This window comes from Lichenostomus cassidix, chromosome 9 (genome assembly GCF_008360975.1).
Source record: "Lichenostomus cassidix isolate B80296 chromosome 9, HeHo_3.0, whole genome shotgun sequence".
Classification (NCBI taxonomy): Eukaryota; Metazoa; Chordata; class Aves; order Passeriformes; family Meliphagidae; genus Lichenostomus; species Lichenostomus cassidix.
In genome coordinates this window covers 7,862,087-7,881,477 of record NC_139490.1, presented here as the reverse complement: position 1 = coordinate 7,881,477, position 19,391 = coordinate 7,862,087, and the positions used below count along the sequence as shown (strand labels likewise).

General features: G+C 41.8%; 1 protein-coding gene across 9 annotated transcripts in view; it reads left to right on the top strand.

The window, feature by feature from the left end:
* MCF2L2 (MCF.2 cell line derived transforming sequence-like 2) overlaps positions 1 to 19,391 on the top strand; it is a 155,583-nt gene that overhangs the window by 40,847 nt on the left and 95,345 nt on the right. For 8 of the 9 annotated variants that reach the window (XM_085069129.1, XM_085069128.1, XM_085069131.1 and 5 more), the window contains 4 exons: positions 4,112 to 4,226; positions 9,315 to 9,405; positions 10,613 to 10,732; positions 16,109 to 16,225. In XM_085069129.1, the coding sequence (XP_084925255.1) occupies positions 4,112 to 4,226; positions 9,315 to 9,405; positions 10,613 to 10,732; positions 16,109 to 16,225 (443 nt within the window). The remainder of the gene's footprint in view (positions 1 to 4,111; positions 4,227 to 9,314; positions 9,406 to 10,612; positions 10,733 to 16,108; positions 16,226 to 19,391) is intronic. The other variant, XM_085069127.1, reaches the window with a different exon arrangement.

Genomic DNA, 19,391 nt, shown 5'->3' with positions numbered 1-19,391 from the left:
CCTGTTGTTTGCATCAATTGTGCTCCAGCTTATTGAGCTCAGGTCTGCATAGGAGATGGCAGACAAAATCTGGTTGGGTTTCATCTGCAGCTTCTGATGGAGCAGCCTGGGGTCTGGCTGAGGAGCAGTGACCCAACCATGGGATAGCCTGTGGGATAGCCTGGCTTCCCTAAGGCAGAGTCGGGAGTGAGCCTTTGTGTTCAGCTGCTGGATAGTCTGAACCTTCCCTGCTGCCAGCTGAACCTCCGGCCTTTGTGGCTGCTGCTTGCAATGGCCACTGTCACCAGCTGCTGATTCCCTGGCCAGGCACCAGCATTTGGAACTGCCAGGAGGTGCTGGAGGTGGCTGTGCTGCTTAGAGAGTGCTGCAGGGTGGCATCTAATGGCACCTGGAAGAGCTGCAAGTCAGAGAGACAGAGGCCAGCATGAAAACGGCTGCCAGCCATGGCCACGCACCTGATACCTGTTTTTCAGTGTGTCTGTTTTTTTGCTCCTGACTGCACTAAACTCAAGGTTTTGCTTGCCTCTCTCTTGGGGCTCGTTATCTCAGTTCATGCCTCATGTTGCTCTGGCCTCTCTCTGAGCTCTTGTGCTCCTGACAAAGCTCCCTGGGCCCCCTTACCTTGCTGCACAGGCAGTGCTGAATAGCAGAGTGCTTCAGGCAGCTGTAAGGTAACCCCTCCACCTCTCTGCTGTGCTCATTGGCTCACTCTCTTCAGCACTTCTGTCTCCCTCTTCCTGCCCTCACTTTCTAGATAAAGTGTGGTTTTTTTGGTTTGTTTGATTTTTTTTTTCTCTTGAGGATTACTTTTTTCTTTTGGCCTTCTGTGGAGCTGCTGGAGCTTGTTCTGTCCCTATCTGCCTTACTTATGATGGACTGTAAATTCTTCTGTTTGGCAATTGGACCCTTCTCAGAAGTGATGCCCAGGAGCATAGGGATCATGCACAGTCCCAGCAAGCACAAGGATAGTATACAAAGAGTCCTTGGGGCCAAATTCCATTTACTCAGTTCTTATGGCTATGGAACTGACTGAAGACTGTCCCTATTGGCTTTTAGTTTGTGCTGTCTGCCCTTCCAAGATATTGAGTAGTATCCAGCTGAAGTATTTCAAAGACTGGAAGAAATCTTGTGGCGACTCCCTAGAAAGCAAGGTTGATGGCCCATAAAAAAAAAGGGCTGCAGCTTGTCAATTCACATTCTGCAGAAATTTGCATACTGCAGCAATTCTTGGTTTAGTGTCAGGGAAAAAAATGGCATTAACATTTAGATGTGTGGAACTGCTCTCTCAGAAAGAGAGAGTTTTCCAGACACCCTTGGTATTTAAAGAGCTTCTCTTATATCCTGTAACATATATTCTTGTTTTCTTGTTAGATACAGAGATAAATAGAGATAGATCATTTTCATTTGTAACTCAACTACTGCTTGAAGTTCAGATATGGGCAGGAAAAACCCGTTTGTAACATATTTGTGCTATTATTTGTCACTCAACACTTCAGACATTCCTGCCCTCACCTTAATGATTATGATACTTAACGATTTCCAAACTCCCTCAAACTTCCACCTAATTTCCTGGTGTGGCAGGAACTGAAGGTTTCCTTTTTTATTTCTCTGTCTGAAATACAGCTGTGCTGAACCACCTAGGCCTTCTGGTTTGGTTGCAGCAGGAATTGTTGCCTTCACAGTGGACAATGGGATGGAGACCAGGAGCTGTTAAGGGCCTGTGGCTTAGTCAGAAGCAGGAGCTGCTGACTCTTAGTTGAATGTTCAGTCTGAGGCTGCTCATAAGTGTCCTAGATTTGTTGCCAGTGGTGAAAGGAAAAAGTCAATGTTCAGTCTGCTTACATTCATTCTTTGGATGGCTTTTTATAGGAGAAGATCCCATGACAAAAATACACACCCACATATATAAAGCTCATCATCAGCCTGCTGCAGCCAGCTCAGGGAAGAGGCCAGGGGACGAAGAGCACATGTGTGAATGAAGAGAAAGATAAAATAAAAGGGATACAAAGAGATTCTGGTCAGCAGGAGCATTAGAAGTACCATTTGAAACTTGTAGTCAAACAAATCTTGCATACAACTGTGTGGCTAGCACAAACCTTTCCCATGAGAATTGTTTTCTCTCTTCTTCCTGTGTTTTATAAACAAAGATAAAGTTTGGATGTTATTAAAAACAGTTTGTCGAGATTTGGATGGTTCAAGCCTGACCAATCTGCCTAGGGGGAGGTTTCGAACGGACCAATCTGGGTGACCTTTGAAAAGTCTATATAAGTTGGAATTAAATAATAAAATGCTCTCTTTATGCCACACGGAGAACTGGGTCTTCTCTCTCTGCTAGCGGCTCAACAGCGACACAACTGCAGTCAAACTATCAGGTTTTGAAGAGGAGATCCAGGGGAGTCTTTATCTTATCCTACAATGGCAAATAACCAAATATTCCAGGTTACTACATCTCCCTCATTTAAAGTATCTTCAGGTATTTGAATGTGAATGGGAAAGCTTGGTTCCCAGAAACCATGTGAATATTCACAAGATACCACGTATGAAATTCCTTGGCATGCACTGAGCTCTGCACAAAGAGACAGCAGACAATTTGCTATTAGATTTTCCTGGCTGTTACTCTTTGTGTCCAGGAGATGTCACTGAGCATCTGTAACAAGCCAGCCTAACTGGGTACCTGCTGGTTGGAGTTCCGGGTCTAGAGTGCAGCAGTCTGGGGAAAGTCTGACTAAATTTGCATGACAGCATATTCTCTATCACTGCTGGATATCCAGCTGCCAAGCCTCAGCATTTGACATCACCCCAAGGCCAGTGGGGAGCTCAATGTGGAGGCCATGGCTCTGCTCAGCATTTGAAATCCAATTCAGTGCAGTGTGAATGATGGCTTTCTTGCTTTGCCTCTTGGCTGAGAGACTTTTGAGTCTCTCTAGGCCTGTTTTCTCCCTGGCAAGGTGAGTTTAGTGAATGATCTAATGCAACTGAGTCATTTTCAGATGTAATCAAAGCAATAACTTTTAGAAAGGAAAATAGGGGCTAAAGGTATTTTGCTGATACCATGTCACCAGATGTCAGAAAGAAAAAGTGTTTCCTTCTTCAAAATTCCTGTTTTCTAGAGCTCTGAATTTTACCTTGTGCAAACATTGTATTCCTCAGCATTCCAGCTCCCTATGGCTAGACAGCACAGAAAGGACCTTAAACAATCTAACTGAGGCTGGGCAGATAGGGCAGAGGCAGGATCAGGACTAGCAAGGGACTGTCCACTCTACACAGAAATAGCCAGGAATTACTGGAGCACCTCCTTGCAATGACCACCAGCACAGGAGCAGGAGAAACTGGTTTGTGGTATCAGCTGTGGTTATCATCAAGGAAAGGCAATGTCCATGGGAGCAGCCTGGAAACAGGGTTTATTTATGGGGATTGAGAGGGTGCTTTCAAGGAATGAGAACTCATTTTTTTCCCCACTGCCATGCTCCTAATGGGATTATTTATTTGATATTTTCCTTGAGGAAGGTAATTTACTGTCTCCTTCTCACAGCTTCCCCTTTACAGTACAGAAGCTCAAAATATGTTTTTTCCTTGGGTAAGGGTCCTGTGTGTGATAAATGACTCAGAAAACTATGTGTACAGCAGGACTATACTAAGTATTTAGTATTTACACTGAGCATTTTTTTTCTTAAGGAATGACCTAAGACTGGATTGGTCCCAGGCTTGTATCATGGGTTTTGTCTGTGTATTCAAAGCTTGTATGCTCTGTTACTTCATTTTGTTTGTTGTCAAGGAGGAACTGGAGAGTGTTGTACCTATACATAGGGAAATACTGTAATATTATCACAAGAAATTATTTGGAAATGGGAAACAAAGAACAAAAACAAAAGCACTTAATCAGAATTGTGCAGAAGATTAATGAAAAAGCTGAGAATCTCAAAGGCTAGAATCTCAGCTGGAGTAAACTGAGCTAATGAAACTACAGTGAGTTATATCAGATGGGAGCTGATGATTACTGGATGTGGGTGCTTTGCACAGAGAGATATGCCAGTGTTTCCCATTTGAGTACTGATCAGTCTGTCCAAAGGCATAAAATCACCCTCTAAACTTTACAACTTGTCTTTTGCAGGAGGAAGAGGGAAGGATGGGGCACCCATTATAACCTTTCCAGAATTTGCAGGATTCAGTGAGATACCTGATGACGATTTTCTGAACGTGGTCACTTATCTAACCAGCATTCCCAGGTGAGGCTAAGCACAAAGGTCTGTTGGTTTCCTAAAGAGTTTGCTTCCCCAGTGGCTCACTAATTGTAGTGATGCTACCAGGACATACCTCTAGTAGCTCTGCATCTTTCCAGTCATTATGAAACTTCCCTATTTACTGGAGGCCCTAGGAACTATTTCTGTCATTTGCATGGGAAAGGAAGCTTCATGCAGGGCAGGTTGAACTGAAGCAGAGCAGGAGTAGATTTGAAGAGCAGCAGCAAAAATGGCAGATCAAAGGGAGCTTAGAGGGCTTGTTTGTGAAAAGTTTCGGGGGCACTGTCTGTAACAAGGGAAGGGCTGCTTCTGGAAGGAGCCAAACTTACACAAGTCCCATGACTGCTTATTCTCTGAGTGCATCTTTCTATGTAGCTTTCCCTTTGCTGGCAAAGCAAGTGAGATGTCCCACTGACAGGATTCTGGCAAGCACCATGTGCTTTCTGATACTTCAGCTCTTTGGAGATGGCTCCACATCTGGGATGTTTTCATTGCTTTTTGCCTGCACCTTTATAAGGATAGTGAAACAAACTGGCTTCCCCTGCTCTGAGGAAATGTGCTAAGGCATGGCTGCTGAATTACTTTTTGTTTAGCTAAGAGACCTTAGTATTTTTTCAGTTTCCTGATCCTGTCCCTCGACCATGGCTGTTTGTGCTAGTGAGAAGCACAGCAACGATTTATTATTTCCTGTGGTCTTCTGTGAAAAGGTGCTCAGAGGGTCACAGCAGAAAACGTGCCTCCTTCAAGTTTGAGTGAGAAGTTTTACACCTCCACCTACTTGCATTCCCCATACTTGCCAAAGTTGTTGCCAAAGCAAGCTGAGAGAAACCACATACTGTGAACTTAATAGCTTCATTGTTTCACTCTGCTCTGTGGGACTTTTGTTCTGCCAGAGGAAACTCTGTTTTGAGTATTTCTTCAGTCACTTCAAGACTGGGAGGGCGACCAGCTTCAGGGTATATAAACCAGCAACAGTGGCTGAGAAAACCACAAAACTAGTTTCTCAGTTCTTTGTACTTGTTGTGCAGGGAGATGATTCCCAGTAATGTTGTCACATGTTGGGAAACCAGTGTGTTACATTGTCAACATGATAGAAATGCTTTGAGCTTCTTCAGCCTGTGTGAAGCCCAAAAGCACAGATGGGTGCAAAAGAAGTTAGCCAAATTAATGAAGGATTGCTCCACCAATGGCAGCTGGACACAATGGCTCAGATGCAAACAAAGGCTGAAGAAATTAATTTATTCCTTAATGCTGGGACTTGGGAGAATATACCAAGAGAAACATTGTCCTTCTCATTTTCCTGCTTTTTTCTCAATAGCCACTATCTACCAACATTGGCGTCAGGATGTTGAGCTAGATGGACCTTTGCTTTGATTCAGTTTCAGTTCTGTGTTTTCTCTTCTCCTGAGGAAGCCCAGAGCTATGTGCAAAGAATGATGAATTGAGTTTCAAAACTTTGTAGAGAGCTTTGATATACCTATTTTACAGATGATGAGATATGTGTGAGTAATATCTCACACCACAGACAGGCTCACTAAAACCTGTGTTGGGTAAGTGACTGTTCAGTTTGCTTTAAATGACTTGTTCAAAGTCAGTGACAAGCTGGGGTTTGAAGGTGCATTTTCTGCATACCAGCGCATTGGTTTGACTCTTAGGTTCAATCATAGACCACACTGTAAGGATGTGAGTTTTCCAGGGAATTTTCTAGTCTTTACTCCAGTGCCTTTAGAAAGATTGCCTGCATTTCTTGAGCCTCTATTTGAAATTTGCCACTATCGCTGTAGATGGTGAAGGAGAAAGATGTTAATTTAGAAGAACCTGGGCAGCAAGCTTTGTGTGATTTATGACATAATTATATGGAGCTCAATCTCAATAAGGCATAAGTAGTGGACCTGTTTGGGCACAGCAGAGTCCTGTTAATCTGCAGTTGGCTGGTCCATGCACACAGAGTCTCTGCCATATACCTCAGCAAGCAGTAAAGGGACTGCATTGTTACTTTTGACAGCACTACTGAACTAGATAGTGCTGTGTGTATTATAACACTGTTCCTGTGCATGTAATTTCACTGCTAGTAGTCCACCTTTTGCTTTAATTCTCAAGAAAGATGTGAAGGTATCTAACAAAGTGACTAAGAACAGAGAATAGTCTCTAACTCTTCTGGAGTTACAGAGGGTATAACCATGAATCAGGTGAGATGAAGTATAGTTTGAAAAGCAGTTCACCCTATTTATCATAGAAAATACTTCCTTCTTCAGAGTGTAGTGAACCAGAGAAATCAGCATCATTTCCCAGGCAAATGTAGAGAGAATATCTGGTTTTTATCGTGTCTGATTTTGCATATCCTGTACAGTAAGTTTCAAGCTAGTTGTGGAGATAAGCTCTGTGATTGCAGATAACATCATTTAGTGTTAGTAATTTTGTAAGTCCCTCTGGAATGATTAATCTTTTGTGCTCATAGGACAAAAAATATGAAAGGATTGAAGTTGAGCCCAGTGATGCTTTTGTAGCCTGGTTCATTTTCCCTCTGGTTCAACACCTGCTCATGAGAGTGCTCCACCAAAGGGGTCTGCATACAAACACATCCACAAACACATGGTGCATACCTCTGTGCATTCACTCTTACACTAGATAGCTCCAGAAAACCCTTTTTTATTTGCTTTATTCCATGGCCAGTATTCCTTTCTCTTTAATTTGATATGGATTAACTACTTTGCTAAATAGGCCCCATTCTCTGCATCCAAAAGAGGTCATCAACATCTGACCTCCTCAAGTCAGTTTTCAAGGACTAACCTGAATTAAGAGCTGAGGATGGAACAGTTCTGCTGATTGCATATATTTCATTCAGGGAAAGGGAACCTCTCTGCCAGACATCTGTAGATCTAGGCAAATGTGCCAGAATTCATTTTGGAGGTAAGCCTGATGTTTATCTGCTCTTCAGGATTGTCTTCAAATCCTCCTTTTTAGAGAACTGGAGGAACCCCAATGCATTTTAATAATGAGGGTAGAGATATTACAGTACTAACACTGAGAAACCATTGATAGAATGCGTGTGTGTATGTTTGTGTGTGTGTGTGTTTGTGTGTGTGTGTGTGTGTGTTAGTTTGTTTTTAAACAAACTTTCTGTGGGTACACACTCAAGTGGGGGCTCTCAGCTGTACATCCCCTTGTGCTGATGATGCCATCCTGGCCAGGCCTCTTCCCGTGGCTGTTCACCTGCATCCATCCCTTAGTGCCAAATGACAGTTAGACCTTGGTATGGCCTTTCAGCATGCTGATTGAAATAGGATCACTTAGTGACACTCTCTCTGTTTCCCTGGCTAAATTTAGGACCTCCTATCTAGCTAAAAAGAAAAAAAGAATCACAAAAAACCCCCAACAACAACAAACAAAGAATGCCACAAACAAGCAAAACAAAACAAGAAAACCTCCACATCAGAAAACAAACATACAAATACCATTGGCTTATCTCAGTGACAAGAACTGATACTATGCTGAACATAATTTGAACATGAAGACCTCAGGTTGAGACTTTTGCGTTTAGTTTTTCACTTTTTCTGTAAAATCTGCAATACACACAATATCTTTGTTGCTTTAATCTGAACATTTATCAAGGAATTTTATTCCGTGGAATATTTGTTGAGCCACTGAAGGATATGCATGTGTTCATGTATATCTGAAAACTAATGAAGGATGTGTATACATTTGTGAATTTATAAAAGGTAAAACAGATGAATTCTCTTCCCTGTGCTTGAGAGGCACTGCTGCAAACACGTTTCCTGTTCTCTGCAGAGAGCTGCATGTTGCTCCACTGAAGAGGAAAGGTCATATATTGTCGTTGAATTCCGTAATTCTGAGAGGAATGCTGTGAAAATATTGAATTGGGAAATTCAGTGAGTTTTCCTGTTAGCAGTATGAACTCTGAGGAGCATTCGCATGGCATCCCAGTTTTGCACAATGCTTTGTCTTTCAGTTTTTAAACCTGCGGAGCTGCAGCAAGAGCTCAGAGTTGTTATTGTGTTGATGGTTTTCAGCAGATTATTGACATGAGTTTGTTCAAAATGACCAATGGAAATGATGTTCCTGGGTTAGCCCTTGCATGGACAGTGGAATAGGGATCAAGGAGATACTTTAAACATTTTTTTTTTCCTTAATCTGTGATTAGCTCTTTGATTGCAGTATGTCCTCTGATTATGACATTTATACTCTTCCTGCCTGCCTCTGGTTTGTCCTGAGATGACTGAGCCATCCTGCTCTAATGAAGTTTCTGGACACTTTTCAGTGTGTACTTCTTAGCTTCTCCAATGCTGAGTGCTCTTGGAAGGCAGAGAGTAGAGCAGTCCCACTGAAACCTTGCACTCCAGAGTGGGATATTTGAGAGGGAAAGAGAGGATGGGGTATTTATGAGGTCCACATAGGTGGAATGGAACACCAAATCAGTGCCTCTTAGATCCTCCTTGAAGAGCACTGAGAAGGAACAGGAGCTGTTATTCTAGCCAATATGTTGAAAAGGCTGGTTTTGAATGGCTTGCAACCCCGGAACAAGTTTGTGATTGGCAAAATAGAACTCTTCAATTTCTGCTTTGCCTACCAGAATTCCTGGGGCTTTGTGTACACAAGTCAGGGGATACTGATGCCCTGGAGCTCAGTGCCCCTGTCAGGTGTCAGCATACTTGGAGAATGCAGACTGCAGGGGGGTGTCTAGTAGCTTGAATTACTTTGCAGAGAAAAAAATATTTGGGGTATTTTTCTTCAAAAAGAGCACAGTGTAATTTGTGATCCTGAACTATTCATGTCACCTAGACTGGCAGCAGAGTAGCACAGCAGCTGGGAGATTCAGCAGATAAAATATTCATGTTTTGTGTAAGCTGCTAGCCTTATGCTGGAAAAAGAAAATTTGCTGGCTCTCCTTTTCATTTGCATTTCTGCCAGATATTCATTCTTTCCACTGTACGTTGTGTTTTCATAATGGGCTCCGAGCGTGATGTGACGGAGGCTGTGTTTTGCTGCAGTTGTCTGCCTTGGAACAGGAATCTCTCCCTGTAACCCAGCACACCTATTTCATCTGTTTTGCAGTCTGGAGGCTGCCAGCATCGGATTCATCATCATCATAGACAGACGACGGGACAAATGGAGTGCAGTCAAGGCATCCCTGACACGAATAGCAGTAAGTGCTTGCTTTTGTTATTTATCTTCTAGAAATTAAAATTATCTGCTGAACCTTCAGCACACGATACAGCCTCCTGTGCTTATTTTAAGCTCCCATTTTCTGGCTGTGGATGCAGATTCTCCCTGCCCTGCAGCTCCTAAGTGTTAAATAAGAGAGGAAGGAAGCTGCAGAAACAAATTACACAGTCTTGTTTACTGCTGAATTAGCACAATTTCCTTATTTTCTGGGTTGACTGCAATATGAATTCTAGTAATTTGAAGTTGATTCCTAGAGGAGTATGAGGTACCCCTTCTGTTCCCTGAAGAGGGATGACGTGGCCTGCTTATGAAAGAAACAGATCCCAAGGGATTTGTGTTTGCATGGTAGTAAGTGATCTCTGTCAGAAACTCTTAATAGCTTACTATATCTCATTTGCAAAAGTCAGAGCTGGGCACTGATTTTCAGTGCTAAGAAAAGCAGCTGTTTTAATATATCTCTTATTAGGAACATTTACTGTGTGAGGACCAGGCACTTAGACACAGAGGTGTAGCATGGATGGATGACAATGGCAACTTTAAGTTCTTGCAAGGTATTCAGACAGGAATGTTTTCCATTCTCAGGCTTTTTTGCTGCTCTCTTCAAGAAATTGTTCTTTTTTTATGCTTGATGAGCTCCGAGGGGTGTGAGAGATGTAGGCTGGGTGTTGCAGGCAGGGCCATATCTGATGAACGTGTTGAGTGCCTGTGTGTATGTAAAAATATGTGAGGTTAAAAGGGTTCAAAACCGTTTGCAGAGTGAATAGGTAGGTCAGCCTGGGGAATCCATCTGTGCCACCAGCTTCCTTCACCAGGTCCAGCATGGGCAGCCAGCTTTGCCCTCTAGTGGCTGCAGCCTCAAAAATGGGAAAACCTCCGGAGTGCTGGTGCAAACAGGGCTTGATGGGCTTTAAATCTGGGGGAGGGAGGCACTTGTCAGGAACTTTGGAGCTCTGTGATAAATCTGCACCAGAAAAAAAAGTGTGGCTGGGCAGTAAAATCCATGGGCCAGTCTTGCTTTGGAAATAGTGACAATGAGCACATGCTGAATGGCCCAGCTGATACAATGAGCAGCTGGATTGAGCAAGATTCAGTAATCCTGCTTGCTTTGCCCTGGTGGGGAAACACTTGGCTGAAAATTCCCTTACAAAGTATAATTGTGCCTTCTAAGAATTCTATATTTCTTGCAGGGAGCATTTCCAGGAAACCTGCAGCTGGTGTTTGTCCTGAGACCTTCCCGCTTTATCCAAAGGGCAATCGCTGACATTGGCATTAAACTCTATCGAGATGACTTTAAAATGAAGGTACCGGTAAGCATGCAGTTTTTTGTCCATGCATTTTCTTTACCTCCATATCTCCAGTTCTGGGCTCTCAGCAATTTGTCATAACCCAGGGCTGCAAGTGGCAACTGTGGCCTTTCATCCAGGTCAATGTGGTGATGCTGAAGAGTAAATTAGCAGTGGGTGGTTCACAGTATTTAATGGACGTGTTCCCATGCCCAGTCTAGCTACAAAATGTGACTCAGTTTTTAAGTACTGACATTGTAACTCAGTGGAGATGTTCCCCTCATGTAGGCAGAGGTAGATCTCACTCCAGTGACAAACATAAGTATTCAGGACTGCAGAACAGCAAAAGCCTAGGGCTGAATTCTGCTCTGTTTGATGGGTTATCCATGGGAGTGCTCACTGTCCCTGTAACATTGGTTATTCTGAATGTCTTTTATGATTCCCATGGCCTCAAAATTCAGAGCTTGTTTTTTACTTTTTTATATGCACTTGGCATATTCTGTAGGTTGATGAGACTGTGATTTGAAGAAGGTTATCCATCCTGAAAGAGTTTAAGATGATTCTGTAATAAGTCTTTTAAGAGTTTGTAGCTGCATCTTTGCGTGTGGTGTTTATAAAACTTAAAAAATTTTAAGTTTTATAAATAAACTTGAATTATGATTATTGATGGTATTTCATCCTGGATCAGACTCATATTCTGTTCCATGGTCACTTTACTGGAGGGATTTCAAATGACTGCTTTGGATTTTGCTTGTGGATATATATTGTTTTGCCAAATACTTATGGCTCTCCTCCAACAAATTCTAGCTCTGTCAATACTCAAATTTAAAGTTCAGGTGTTTAAAACACTTTCTGATTCTCCTGAAGTGCGAGACAGCAGCCTGTTTATTATAGTGCATACAGAAAAGGAGCCATGAATATACATTTGGTTACTGTGGTTAAATTGTAATATTTACTGTCATTTGGTAAGGATGGCTTTTTGGTAAAATGCAAAATTGATGAAAAAATTTACGTTTGAATACAAACCAAAATATTTTATAGTACTTAAAAAACTGGATGTATCTATATTTAATATGCCACAATCTGTTACCATAGCAACCCTTGTACCAGTGATTGCAGCCCAGAAAGGGAAAACTTCATCCAGGACTAGCATTTTCTACCAATTTAGCATTTCCTATACTTTTAGCAATGTATTTGACATCACAGTTGCATTTCAAAACTTGGAAGGGATCAAAGTTGGAAGGGAGGTTAATTCTAGGCAGGGGTCAAGCACTGCATTAAGTATGAAATGGTAACTTATCTTTCTTACAGGCAGGAAAATCAAGATATCAGTTTAGTTTGGGGTCGTCTTGGTTATTTTGACCATCCTGGGTATGTCCACAGAGCTCTTAGAGAGCAGCCTTACAAAAACCAAGAGCATGACATGCTTGCTGGATGTGCCTGCCTCCTACCCAGATATCTGCAGACAGCCTGTCAGATTTATATACAGGCTGCCCACATATGCCTGATGCTATTCTAAGTTGCTTAGGGTTTACTACAGGTGTTGTAGGTTCCTGGGATCTGTCATGCTCTCTGGAGGGGCTTTTCTCCTGTGTTGCAGCCCATCCTAAAAATACAATCTGGGCAAGCCCCTGTGTACCCCATTTTCAGAGCAGGGAAGTTACTGAGAACGATGTCTGTTTGTCCTCCTTGAAAACAGCATCCTAAATGCCAAGCATGAGAAGAGAACCAGAGAGTTCTTGTCCCATTGGAGATGTCCTTACTCAAGGAATTAGTGATCGATATCTTCAATGTCACTATGGTCTTTTAAATTGTTTGCAGGTTGTGTGTTCGTGTTGTGTATTCATGTCATAACTGGGCTGTGGATGGGTTGCATTTCCTATCACAGCTGTGAGTCAGGACCAAGACATGAGCATTCAAAAGGGGCTCCAATAATATTGTGTGCATTTGTTAAGGAAACATTTGCTTAATAGTTTATATGAGCTATCAGATTGTAGACATGTTCAGTAAAATAGATTTACTGGGTTAAATCAACACTGTAATGAGTGGAAGCCAAAAGATCAAACAGAAGCTGGAAATAAAGGCTGAAATAACCAACCAGACACAAAAAGGAAATGCAGGATTTATAGCGCATTGACATACAAATGTGGGAAATGAAACCTCATAAGGTAATTCTCTGCTGGGACAGTGATTTGATTCAATATCATTAACCAGGATCAAGGTATAGAAATATAGGAGACACAGCAGGGTTCATCTGTAATTAAAACCTGTGAATTCAAAAGGAACACCCAGAGATGTACCCATGGAACCTTCCCTCACAGGAAGTGAATTAAAGCATCTTCAGGGCATACATAAAAGGCTGAACAATCTGTCCATAGCAGGCACTTCCTTGAGCTTTGTAGTCTGTGACTTCTTTTTTTGATGGCCTAACCCATCAAGAAACAGCCCCCCCACAGCTCTGTGTTCCACACTGACCCTTCTTTTCTAAACTGCTGCTCCCTTGCACTCTCCATCTGACTGACTGTGGCTGTCTTCCATCTGGCAAGCAGCATGGGAGATGCTAATGCTCTCTTAGATTGGTTTCTTAGATGAATGCTAGATTGTTCATAGGCTTTCTCCTGCAGAAATTCCTGGATGGTGAAGATCCTGCCCTGTTGGGTAGCACCATAGCTAGCAATATTTATAGGTTTGCTTTGTGACTCATGATGACAATACCAGGTTAAAACAAACATAAAATTCTTCCTAAAAGAAAATCCATGACAATTTTCTTTTGTAGTTTCAGTGAGGTTTGAAGTATCAGATTTCCAACTCGTCAGCAACATCTCTGATGGGCAAGAGCTACAAAGCAGTTAAGACTTACTTTTTCAAATGTGATTTCCAATTCAGAATTAGTGCATAGACTTCATGTTCCAGTCTGAGGCCTTTTCAAGATGATGCAGCTTTTTGAGTTTTCTGGCTTTGATCATAACAGAACAGTGTTTCATGATGCATTCAGGGAACAGTTTTTCCTTTAACTTTGGCTGAGATAATCAGCTTTCTTTGCCTCAGTTTCTTCAGCAACAAGAACTTCTGGTCTCTGTGTTTAAAGACACAGGGGTTAAGGAGAAGATGAACTGCTGGAAGTGAAAAAGAATAGAGTGAGGACCTACTTGAGAATATTCAGCCTGTACAGGTCCCTGAGGCCACATTTATCCTCCACTATATTCTTGTGTCCAAGTTAGGTAGGTGGATGGATGGATGGATGGATGGATGAATGGATTGATGGATAACTACGTATGGATTTAAAAACTAGTTTCATGATGGGCTTGGAGGATAATGGTAATGGGTTGTACTCTACCTGGAAGTGGGCAACAAGTGGAGTGTTGTAGTGATACCTCTGGGACCTGCCCTCTTTAATGTCTTCATCAGGGACATGGAAGAGGCCTCAGGCTGCACTGTCATCAAGTGTGCAGATGACACTAAACCAGCAGGAGCAGTTGGCATACTCCAGGACAGGGCCACTGGAAAATAAACTCAAGGAATGGGCTGAGCAGCATATTATGTTATATATACAAAGGGGACAAAACAAAGTCCTGCAACTGGGAAAGACTTTCCTTCCAGAAGGATTTTCTTCCTCAAGAAAGAACCCATGTTCTTCCCTTCTGACAACACAATAATGGTGTTGTCAACAACAATTCACACTGTAGCCTGACTATCTGAGGAGCATCTCAGCAGAAAAGGACCTGGGAACTTGGTAGACAGCAAGCTGCACATGAGCCAAAGTGTGCCCTGGCAGCAAAGGAAGCCATCAGCATCCTGCGTTAACAGGAGCAGTATGAACAGCAGCATAACCAAAAGGTTGAGACAAGCACTTGTCCCCCTTTACTTGGCTCTAGTTAAATCACACTGAGAATATCCTGTTCAGTTTTGGTTCCCCCAGTACAAGAAAAATACTAATCTGGAGTGAAATCAACAGAGAGCCAAGAAAGTCAGGTCTTGGAGCACATGTTCTGCAAGAAGATGCTGAGGGAACTGGGCCTGTCTAACCGGGAGAAGGGAGGGCTTAGGAGGGTTAATAGGACATAGCAGCAGCTTTCCGGTCCCTCCAAGGAGGTTACTGGGAGCTCACAGCCAGCTTGTGCATGATGGTAGGAAAAGAAATAACTGACATAAAATGACACAAGGGCAGTTCTGACTTGATATAAGGAAAAACCTTTTCACCACAATTAAGCAGCAGACCAGACTGCCAAAGGAGGTTGTACAATCTCAATCTTCAGATGTTTTCAAGTCTCAGGTGGATAAAGCCCTGAGCAACCTGGTTTGATCTCACAGCTGACCCAGCTTTGAGAAAAAAGTTGGGCTAGAGATCTGAGGTTCCAGCCAACCTGAATTATTCTAGAAAGATTCTGTAGAAAATATCAGCTAAAAACTTGTTCAGGTTTGTTCTCGAGGCTTTTCTTAGAGCACTATTAGCCTAGAAAATACACCCTCTTGTCTCCATACATCTGCACTCATCTCATTGTCCACAGTGTTTGCCAGTGTATTTACCATGCTCCATTGGAGTCTGCTGACATGCAGAGCCACTTAACCTTTCTTTAAACAGAGTCAGATAACATATTTGATGTATTTCTGACATTTATTTATTTAAAACTCTTAGTCATTTGGGCTCAACGTTTTGCACTTCTGTTGCTGAAATCATGGCATATCTTCTAGCTGTTGGAACAACAATAAATGTGTGTTATTTGTGTAACCACTTGTGTTGACAAATTTACAGTGGTTGCCAAAAGGTGATGCTGCTTATCTGAAGCTGAGCTCCAATCTTGTTTGGCTTTCCTCAGGCAGGTCTAGTGGTAAGGAGACTCTAAAGTAAGAAAATAGATCTAGGTTTGTCTCTCCTTTCTCTTCCATTATGATTTTAAATGGAATAATGCCAATGAACTCAGTGAACATACAGTGCCAAAAAAATTCATAAAACTGAAAGAAAAATCTTATTCTTAATGGTTTCATTTCAGCACTTCCCTGGATCAAGTGGTTGGTGTTGAGGAAGCTGTTTAACTTGCCTGTGCCTCCATTTCTATTTCAATAAAAGTTATCTAGAGAATAAATTATTTTATGGTAGTTTGTGTGGACATTATCAGTGCCATATTTTTTGCTCTTGATGTGCATGCAAAATGACTCAGCCCAGCAAGGAGTACAATGATGTCAAACTAAGGTTAGCTCAAGAATGTCCATGTACACATTGAGAAGGCAAAATATAGAGAAAATAAACTGTGGCCATGGCATGAACAAATACAAGAAGAGAACTTATGGCCTATGGTGGAACTGCAGTGTTCATTTACATTAAGGCAAACCCAGATCCTAGGAGCAATGATTGAAAGGCTCACTATTTCTCTCAGTCCAGTGTGTTTGGATTCGTTTCAGATCATCATGTTAAATTCTGTCTCTGATCTCCATGGCTACATTGACAAAAGTCAGCTGACGCGGGAGCTGGGAGGAACCCTGGAGTATGGCCACAGCCAGTGGATCCATCACCGAACTGTGAGTCTTGGGCTTGTTCTAACACATCTACACCACAATTGTCTAGGTGACAAATGCAGAGCAACCATTAAGCAGTAACTTTTCAGTTGCCTTGCAGCCTTTGAATTCTTCTAGGGTCTCAGGGAAAGTGGAAATCCATGACTCAAATGGAGAAAGGCAAATTCCCCAAAAGTTTTAATAGTAGAAGAAATTGTATCTCACAGTGTATCTGGCCCAGGGCCTAACAGAGTCATGGTATTCTTACTCAGCAAGGCCTGTGGGCACATTCTCTTGGGTTTTAAATAATTGATGGGATTCATAGGCCTTCAGCTGAAGTTGAAAATAGGCTCACTTTACTAACTTTACAAAGGTCGAAAGTGAGGTTAAAAGTCTCACTTTAAAGATTATTTATGTCCATGTTTTTAAGAGAATAAAAATACTCAGGGCAGTGTATTTTATTTTTAATTTCTATCCTATGTAAGCGTGCACTCCAGCTGGGTCTTCTTTTGGGTAACTGAAGAACAGTTGTTAGCAGAAAGGCAGAAAGACTTTGTATTCTATTTGGGAAACTTGTACAGATTTGATTTTTTGTTCCTCTTTGGGCTGGTTAATGCATTTCAGTGTCTGCTTCAAAACAATGTAAACAATTCATTATGGTGCCCAGTTAAAATGACAGTTCACAAAAACCAGACTCCAAACTCTGGCACATTAAGCAGACAAAATATTGTCTCATTCTTTCTGAGCAAAAATGGGCTAAGCTGGGTCGTGATCCTGGAAAATTAATTGATTTCACAGAGAGTCTATACAGTATTTGCATCTCTCTTTGGGGGTCTGCTTGCAAGATTAGTGTATTAATCTTGCAAGCAGATTAATCTGTGTAAGCCACAATGTTTTGCAAACCCACATCCGTGTAAGCCTCAATGTTTTGCAAAGTTCTGAGCAGCCCTGGGTTTGAGTCTGTTCTTGATGGGCAGGTTACATCTTACACTCATAACAAGAGATTTTCTGTGGTAACTTTGAATCAAATCACTTTTGTCACTTTCTTGCTATAGTTTTTTTGTGTTCTGCTGTCCTTATGAAATTTAATTTTACTCTTCTTGAGAACTACGAAATATTTCAGGCTTTTAACTATGCAAACAGAGAATGTGAATTTCCTCTAACATTAACTTTCTACATTTATAGCTGTGTTGACTATAATGAGGTTAGGGTTGAGATGCATGAGCAGACTTACGTGTCAAAAGTATCAAAAATATGAAACTGTCCTTGCAGGAAGGGGGTGTGTGAAGAAATGAATCATCTATATGAGCTTTCAAACAGGTTTGAAAATATGAAGAAGGGGAATAAAAAGAGGCACAAGAAAGGTTGTATTATTTATTAATGACAGGGGTTTACATAAAGCAATAATATATAGTGCAGTAAAATATGCAAACAAAAGTGAGCCAATAGTTTAGGGGAGCAGGGCTATGTAATCCCCAGAGGTTCTGGTTAAATTTGTTTGAAAAACTTTTATGAAGCAGAGAGACTTGAAGAAAAAAAACCAATCCACAGATGTAGCTTAGGTAAATTAAACGATATTATTCATATACACAGGAGAAACTGGCGGCAAGCATGCTATTAAGTCAAACACTGGTAAGTTTGTGGTGCAGTCAGCCAAGAAATATCTGCTGGATAAGAGGTTGTTATCAGGGAAGTGTCAGCTTCCATGGCACCTTGAAACAATCTGACTTCCAGTCTTGCTGAGCTGTGGTCTTCATGCCCTTTGCTGCTTCTCTCAGTGTTCTCATGTCTTGTCCTGCCAGTGCTTTTCTTCTGAAAAAGCTTTAAACTGGCTAAATGGCAGTGACACAGTAACCTCCTTGCATTGTCCACTATTTCTGCTTTCCTATCTTGGCTGCCAGGAGCCTGTGAACTTTCTTGCCCACAGAGTACATTTGTGGCTTTTGATAAATGGTCTTTGGTTGTGGATGGTCCTGTCTGTGTCAAAGTCAGAAGTATGACATTTCAGCCAACTCTAATCCAGTAGTTTCAGTGCTGAGAACAGCAGGATACAGCTGCTGAGCACTAAGGCAGAGCATGTGTGGGTCTGTGTTGAAAGCAGGCATGAATTTATGGGGAAAAGGGAAGAAGGCTGTGAACTGTGCTAGCATCGCTTCATGGGGGGCATGTTTAGATCAAATACGTGGGCTGTAATTTCTCTCTACACCTTTTGAATGATGATCTACCTCCAGCTGGTTTTTCACTGAGAACACAGCATAATTTCAACTGTCATGGTTGCAAACAATGAATTCCTATCATTGCTGCAGAAGGGAATTCAATGTGCAACAACTACATAGTGTTTGATTGGGTGTAAGAGCATCCCTAGGGCTTGTTGACTGACTCAAACCAGTGGGGGGTTAGATTAAAAAGTGCAAAGAATAAAGAGCTATACAGAACAACACAATCACCCCAACATTTGGGCATGATCATGAAAAACATCCCATGCAGTTACTTGCTACTAGATATAAAGGTTTTAATCACATCACAGGTCTGAACATTACATTCTGCTCTGAGAAGGCGGCATTGTTTTTTTTTAGCCTTCCTCACCTCCCAATTCTTCATTAAAATCATAGATTTCTGACAAGTTTTGTGTTGGTGCACCCAAGTGATAAAGAAACAGCAATGTTCCAATGAATTTATGCATTTTAACTGTATTTGTAGTTGTTGTCATGTTTGTGTACTAACATGGACAGATGGGAGGAAGTGACTAGAATGCAGCTGGTACAGATAGGCAAGATGGAAATGCACATTTTCAGAAGTCAAGGGAAGACAGATTACTGCTGAGTGAACAATGGCTGTATAAATATAAATGTAAAAAGCCTTTGCCCTATATATTTCAGGAGTGTTCTCAACTTAAATAAAGCCTTAATTAAAATTTAAAACGCAGCAGAATTTCCCAGCAAGCATGGGCAGAGGATCTGAAGTTCCAGGCCTGGCTTTGAAGCTGATGTCCTATGTGGTTTCATTATGTCTGCTGAGCTCTGGGAGTTCCCCCTTGGCTCACAGAGGTGACAGTACTTGCAGACCTGTGAAAAGGTCATTTGTGACACATGGTTTAATTTGTAACTTTTAGCACATTACCCAAAAAAAGGCAATGTGACGAGCTTTGGAGGCATGTAATACTTGCAGCATGGTGTGTCTGAAGGACAAA